Source organism: Octopus sinensis, linkage group LG2, assembly GCF_006345805.1.
Source record: "Octopus sinensis linkage group LG2, ASM634580v1, whole genome shotgun sequence".
Taxonomy (NCBI): Eukaryota; Metazoa; Mollusca; class Cephalopoda; order Octopoda; family Octopodidae; genus Octopus; species Octopus sinensis.
Genome location: NC_042998.1, coordinates 174377580 through 174385781, shown reverse-complemented (window position 1 = coordinate 174385781; position 8202 = coordinate 174377580). Strand labels below are relative to the sequence as shown.

The window sequence follows — 8202 nt, the reverse complement described above, 5'->3', positions numbered from 1 at the left end:
TTGATTGAATTTTGAAGTCCCTGTGGGAAGCTTGAAAAGTAACGGTTGCAGAGACCGTTTCAGTTTTAAGTTTAGTGTATGGAATTACATTATTATTTCGTTATCTCTAGCATTAAATGTTAAAATGAAGATAGTAACAGAACGTACAAGAATCATTATTCTTTTCTATTATAGGCACAAGGTCTGAAATTTTGAGATGAGGGTGCTAGTCGATTACATCGACCCCGGTGTTCAACTGGCACTTATTTTATCGACCCCAAAAGGCTGAAAGGCAATGTCAACCTCGGCGTAGTTTGAGCGCGGAGCGTAAAGACGAGCGAAATGCCGTTAAGCTTTTTGCCCAGCGTACAAACAGTTGTGCCACTTTGCTGCCTTAATAATAGTAATGATGATAATAATAATCTTCTCTACTATAGGCACAAGGCCTGAAATTTAGGGGAGGGATAGACGATTACATCGACCCCTGTACAAAACTGGTACTTAGTTTATCGGCTCATAAAGAATGAAAAGTCGACCTCGCCGCCTTTGGTAATAATAATAATAATAATAATAATAATAATAATAATAATAATAATAATAATAATAATAATAGACTGGTGACAAATAGTACAAGCACCACCCCGAGGCTGTAACTGAGGGAGAAAATGTAACTATTCTTTGGGACTTCCTGTGTACAGATCGGACAATCAAGGCAAATAAACCAGATATTGTTGTGAAGGTCAAAAGCAATAAAGTCTGTTTATTGATTGACATGAGCATACCCTGTGACCATAATACCTTGGTAAAAGAATTTGATAAGCTCAAAAAATATAAAGCTCTGCTAATCGGAATCGAAAAGATGTGGCATCTCAAGACGTTTGCAATACCAGTGATTGCAGGAGCACTTGGAATGATCAAAAAAGGAACTGAAAATTATTTTAGAATGATCCCTGTCTTACCATCCATGCAGGAAGTGCAAAAGATTGTTTTAACTGGTACGTCACATGTATTGAGAAGAGTATTATCGCTGTAAATTTTCTTTCCCTACCCCACTTTATTTTATTTGTTAACTTTTCTATTTTTTATTTTCCCCTCTTTCTCTCTGTGTTCCCCCCTTTCTTTATCACATAACTCTGTAAATGAACAATCTAGTGTGCTTGTTTTAATGGCCTACCATGTATACAGTACATTTCTCTGCCCTAGGTGTCTGGAAGACACTCAGCAAGAAATGAAAACAGAATTGAAAGAAGGTGCTAATGAAAATAGCGATAATAATAATAATAACAATGATAATAATAATGATAATAATAATAATGTTATATATATATATACTATATATATTTCATATATAATACTTATACATACATGTAAGGCGGCGAGATGGCAGAATTGTTACTGCACCGGACAAAATGCTTAGTGGCATTCTTCCGACTTGACGTTCTGAGTTCAAATGTCATTGGGGTCGACTTTGCCTTTCATCCATTCGAGCTCTTTAAAATAGGTACAAGTAGTGAAGCACCTGGGACAATATAATCGACTTAAACCCCCTCCTCCGAGATTGTTGGCCTTGTGCCAAAATTTGAAACGAATATTTATAGATGCATGTAAAACACCGATATGCACACATATTGACGTCCGCGCGAACACACATGCCCACACATATTGCAGACATACATCTGTATTTTTCCGCCTCATTATTTACATCTGAAAGATCAATTTGAATTTGAAAATATCACTGATCACTGATGAAACATGTATTACCCTCAGGAGATTTAGTTTTGTAAATTTAGATAATATTCATACATGAAAAATATGTAAATATTAACTGATCAATTTAATAAGTGAATTAATTGTACATACAATATGAATATATGGTATAATAAATATACAAAAAAGGAAAACAAAACGCACTATAAAAAATAATTGAAGCGACTAATGAAAACCATAGAACATAACGCTACATATACTGAAGTCAATTAAAATTTAACAAAATTCGACAAATAATATAGATTTTGTATCTAGCATTGGAAAGAAATAAGTTTACTTTTGGCAAAAATCTGAGTGGACTTATAAGTTTGGTTCTGTGATTTATTGTGCCTGAACTGAACATTTATCGTGATATGGAGCTACGAAATGTATGGTAATGATATGGCTAGCCATATTATTACCATACATAGATAGCCATTTGCAGTGGAATATGATTATTGTTTTCTTTATTAAATGATCTGTTGAGGAAAATTATGGTGGAATAGGTTCCCTTTTTCTTCTGCCGATTAGCCAAAATATTTTTTACCAGAGCCAGGTGAATTGAAGAACGTAATCTCAGGAATCCTACCCAGAAAGAAAACAAGAATCCTGCGGTGGATTTGAATTCCTGGCGACGAACAAACCAATCTCATCCACTTAGTCACTTTAAATGTTTAGATTGTGTGTTTTGACTAAAATCATTACCATCCTATATTCTGCTTATAAAATATTGTGTTTATTCTACTACAAATATAGAACTAAAATTTGATCCAAGTTTACATGTTTCTGTTTATCAAAAAGTAACGCCATATTCTAAAAGATATGACCCAGAAAAGAAAACTTATATTCATAGTTATTCCTTCAGGTATTTAAATTTACTTTTCTTTTAAAGTTCGGTTGCACATAAAAAGATCATTTTGAAGCATAAAGATATTGATGACTAGAGTATTTATATTACATTTAATGCTGGCGAAGATCTCGGTGTATGGTTCAACGGCTTTTACAGAAGATCAGGAAAAATTAAAACGATATTTTCGCTGAAATGTTGCAAGTCCCACAAAGGAAGGGAATTAAATAAAAATATATGTAAACCTGTAACGCAGTATTGATTGTCGGAATTGACTGGATACAGATAAGTTGTTTGATGTAGTATACAATTAACTTGTGTAGTTCTAGCGGAAAGATAAGTCTACACAATACACAATGCACAGATGTTACTTAAGCAAAAATATGTAATATAATAGAACGTAAGAGTAAGGGAGAAACTGTAACAGTTGAACATTCTTTGTGTTCTCACGCAACTTTGAAAACAGGATCTTTGGAATATGTTCAAAAGAAAATATAATGTCAAGTTTCCAGACACTGGACAGCGAATTAAAGATGTTTCATGATATTTCAGAGGTTTTGATGTCATAAACATGTCAAAAAAAAAAAAAATCAATTCGAATCGAATATCAGGAATTTTTACAAATGTTGACGAAATGCGGTGAAATGGTTCAGAGTTTTGGTTAAATTTGATATTTTTCAGTGGAGGTAAATCAATAAAATGTTATTGCTCATCACAAATCCTTAAAATAAGAGGAAAATATTCTCATCTTGAAAAAATACATATCTCTTTTGTAGTAACATATTTCCCGTTTTAATAGGTATAGTGATACATAGTCTTTTTTTTTTAAACTTTAGTAGCAATATATGTCTTATTAATATTTGTTATAAATCGTTGCGATATTACGCTGAAAATTTATTGTAAATATGGCGAGGATAAATTGATAAATGTTATCCAATTGATGAGGTAAACTTTATTGAGATTTATAACATTCATGAATAATTTTGAGTGTGTTTGTTTATATTCCCATTAAAATCGCTTTCATGAAATCTGGTTGCCAGTGCATATTAGATAGTCACAGGTTTCTAAATATATACCTCATAACATAAACAAAATATATGTCAGAAATCCATAGATCACGGTTCCAATTTTTCTTTGAAAGAATTAGAATCTGTGCACTCGAGGATCCTTATACTACTCATTATGGCTTATTTATAGTGAAATAGAAGAATATTCTCCAGTAACGAAAAATCATAGTGAGCGATAATTGTTTCTTTATTTTCAACATGTGATGTGATACAACACAACCGAGGGAAACTTTTTTCTACTAAATCGAAATTAAAAAAAGGAGTTTGGTTACAAGGTATTCATAAATAATTATCTGATGGTTTTACTCAAGAATGACGATTATAATTAAGTTAACGTTCACTTTATTTGACCTTGAAATTATAGGAAATAGTTAATACCTCTATAGGTCAGTTGTATCTAATATTCGGGTTTTATTGCTGACTCGAGGAAAGAATACCGATCGTTGAGTCATTTCCTTTTCAGATTTGTTTCCATGTAACCCACCGAACGCTCGAGTTATTGCTTTCCTAAATTCAGGAATGGACAAGTAAACAAAAAATTTGACAACAAAGTTTAATAAGTAGAGACTCTTGTAAAGTGGCAGGAGTGACTTATAAGCTTCACTCATATAAGATATTCTTATCTTGATAATCATGTATGGTAAACTGGATAAGAGGTAAAATGTAGCAACAAAAATACAGGAAATATTCATGGCAGTATCCATTACAGTGGGAGAAGGTGTCTCAACATGATCAAAAGTGCGGACACTCCATTTTGTTTTAACAGAACCACCTATAAAGTTGGCCAGCATTGCATTACCCTGTGCTTCAATCTTTGTTTGTATCATATCAGCAAAGCACCACTTGTAGCACATGCAATTCTTCAACAGATGAATTAAAAGGAAGACACAAGAAACTATCCATGGAAAGATGAAAGAAAAAAAGAGTTCAATTTTCTTCAAGAGTTGTATTTGTGCTTCATTTTCTGGTAAAATTGTACATCGAAGCGGATTATCCACGACACCGTGTGTCCAGGTGACATAGAGGAAACCAACACCAGCAAATATTGCTATCATTAAAATAATGAACTTAGCTTGTAAAACACTTTCAAAACGCCGTTTCAAACCTTGCGAATACATTTTCGAAGACCTCTGCATAATCATCAGAGTCATATACCAGCAAGAGAGGAATCTAGAATAATGGGAAAGGTACAAAACAAGCTGACAAATCCCCATAGTCGTAAAGAAGCCGATGCCATATTTGGAAAGCCATGGTATGATTACGGTAAAAAGGTAAAAGTTATCCATAATCCCTATAGCAATAAGATAGTGACTTACGGACAACTTATTGAGTTCTGTGTTGAGAAAAACTGTTACCGAAATCGAATTGAGCAACAAACCGAGGGATGAAAATGTGGGTTTATAGTAAGCATCTAACATATCTACCAACTCCAAAGAAGACCATTCAGACTCAATATTTTCTGATAGCTTTGGAACTTTTCTGGTGAAGGAATAATCATTTGTCTTAGAAATATTGAAATCCATTTTGCTCATATAAACATTCTCCATCTTCAGTGCGCAGGTGGTAAATTTTGCGTACAGTTCTTATGCTTTCTGTTTGTGAAGTACTTGTGAAAACAAAGCGAAGCCGGTCTGTAATAGAAGAAACAAAAAAGAAAAAAAAATGAGAAAATATTATGTGTATTGGAAAAGAACGTGAATTTTAAAACGTGTCAAAATAGTGAAACATAAACAATAAACAATCGATTCCTTCCGCTTTGTTTTCACTCTTAAATTATATGATTACTGAATAAAAAGTAAACAAACAGCACGTCAATTAAATGTTATAGTCTTTTAAAAAATAAACACTTTGGAAAAGTTAAGCTGCTCAATCGATACACACACACACACGCATACACACACACACATACACATACTTACATACATGTGTGTACACACAAAAAAATGTATAACCCCCACCTTCAACACATTCCCACATAATGCTCACACATGACAGTAGTGATGGCAACAATTCAGCGACTACAGATTTAGATATTTCCCTGTAAATTGTTTGGAAGATAAACTGTTCCGAAATCATTTCAGATTTTGTCTTTCCGTAACAACATTTGAAAATAGATTACCATCTATACTCGATATAAAACACGGCTTTTAGACTTGTGACAATAACGTACATACATACATACATACGTACATACATACATACATACATACATACATACATACATACATACATACATACATACATACACACATATACACTCAAACATTTAAATTATACCAACACAGACAAGAGAGAGAGAGAGAGAGAGAGAGAGAGAGAGAGCAAAAGCTGTAAATGCAGACGTTCCTATATTCACAAACATCATTATTTGGTTTTATTGCAGTAAATTATATCGGTCCAAAATGAAAACGGTTTGAGAATTCTTCTCACAAGAATAGCCTATATATATATACATGTATTTATATATATGTATATGTATATATATGTATATGGTGTGTTAAATTAATGGTATTATTAAATAATATCGATTTTTCACCCTCATTTATAAATTTATGTATATATATATATATGTATATATGTATATATATAATATATATATATATATATATATATATATATATATATATATATATATATATATCTATATATAATAGTATATATATAATATATATATATATGTATATATATGTATATTGTATATGTATATATATATATATATATATATATATATATATATATATATATATATATATATATATATACATATATATATAGATATACATTATATAAAAGGGCTTAGTAAAATAAATTACTTTGCCACATACTGAACTCATTAGAAACAGCAGCCAAAAAAAACTTTTTTAAAACTATTTCTAATACTTAAAGAAAATCTCTCTCATATATAGCGTTTGCTCAATTCAACTCACGAAAGTATGGGGGTAAAGACATTAAAGAATCAAATGCAAAGGTTATTTGAGAACGTACGTTTCTAGATTAGTCAAAACGACACTTCTTTCGTCAGCTCAGAACTCCTTGGTTCGGATTTGGAAAGACTGAAAGTGGGAGCATACCCTTTCAGCTTCTTATCGCTTCTGAAGATCCGCTCGAACTATCAGTGTCAGCAAATTCGAAAAGTGCAAGCGAAGAATTTCTGCTATCCCCTTTCCACCAGCGTGGGTTAAAATCAGTAAACACTATGTTTTATCGGTAAAAAAATCCGAAGTATTAAATAGAGAGAGATGAATTATAATTTCAACAATTGAGGGTAAAATTAATTAATTATTAATCAATTTCACCAAGTGTTCAGTATGCAAAGGGACCATTTAAGGCGAATTCAAATTATTACATTATATAAAAGGGCTTAGTAAAATAAATTACTTTGCCACATACTGAACTCATTAGAAACAGCAGCCAAAAAAAACTTTTTTTAAACTATTTCTAATACTTAAAGAAAATCTCTCTCATATATAGCGTTTGCTGAATTCACTCACGAAAGTATGGGGGTAAAGACATTAAAGAATCAAATGCAAAGGTTATTGAGAACGTACGTTTCTAGATTAGTCAAAACGACACTTCTTTCGTCAGCTCAGAACTCCTTGGTTCGGATTTGGAAACACTGAAAGTGGGAGCATACCCTTTCAGCTTCTTATCGCTTCTGAAGATCCGCTCGAACTATCAGTGTCAGCAAATTCGAAAAGTGCAAGCGAAGAATTTCTGCTATCCCCTTTCCACCAGCGGGGGTTAAAATCAGTAAACACTATGTTTTATCGGCAAAAAAATCCGAAGTATTAAATAGAGAGAGATGAATTATAATTTCAACAATTGAGGGTAAAATTAATAATTATTAATCAATTTCACCAAGTGTTCAGTATGCAAAGGGACCATTTAAGGCGAATTCAAATTATTACATTATATAAAAGGGCTTAGTAAAATAAATTACTTTGCCACATACTGAACTCATTAGAAACAGCAGCCAAAAAAAACTTTTTTAAAACTATTTCTAATACTTAAAGAAAATCTCTCTCATATATAGCGTTTGCTGAATTCAACTCACGAAAGTATGGGGGTAAAGACATTAAAGAATCAAATGCAAAGGTTATTTGAGAACGTACGTTTCTAGATTAGTCAAAACGACACTTCTTTCGTCAGCTCAGAACTCCTTGGTTCGGATTTGGAAAGACTGAAAGTGGGAGCATACCCTTTCAGCTTCTTATCGCTTCTGAAGTTTTTTTTGGCTGCTGTTTCTAATGAGTTCAGTATGTGGCAAAGTAATTTATTTTACTAAGCCCTTTTATATAATGTAATAATTTGAATTCGCCTTAAATGGTCCCTTTGCATACTGAACACTTGGTGAAATTGATTAATAATTAATTAATTTTACCCTCAATTGTTGAAATTATAATTCATCTCTCTCTATTTAATACTTCGGATTTTTTTACCGATAAAACATAGTGTTTACTGATTTTAACCCACGCTGGTGGAAAGGGGATAGCAGAAATTCTTCGCTTGCACTTTTCGAATTTGCTGACACTGATAGTTCGAGCGGATCTTCAGAAGCGATAA

At 32.3% G+C, this 8202-nt stretch overlaps 1 protein-coding gene across 2 annotated transcripts in view; it reads right to left on the bottom strand.

The window, feature by feature from the left end:
* Positions 1-1356: 1356 nt before the first annotated feature.
* Positions 1357-8202, bottom strand: part of LOC115232551 — a 214989-nt gene continuing 208143 nt past the window's right edge. For both annotated transcript variants that reach the window (XM_036500448.1, XM_036500447.1), the window contains one exon: positions 1357-5270. In XM_036500448.1, the coding sequence (XP_036356341.1) occupies positions 4020-5186 (1167 nt within the window). In that variant the 5' untranslated portion in view covers positions 5187-5270 and the 3' untranslated portion in view covers positions 1357-4019. The remainder of the gene's footprint in view (positions 5271-8202) is intronic.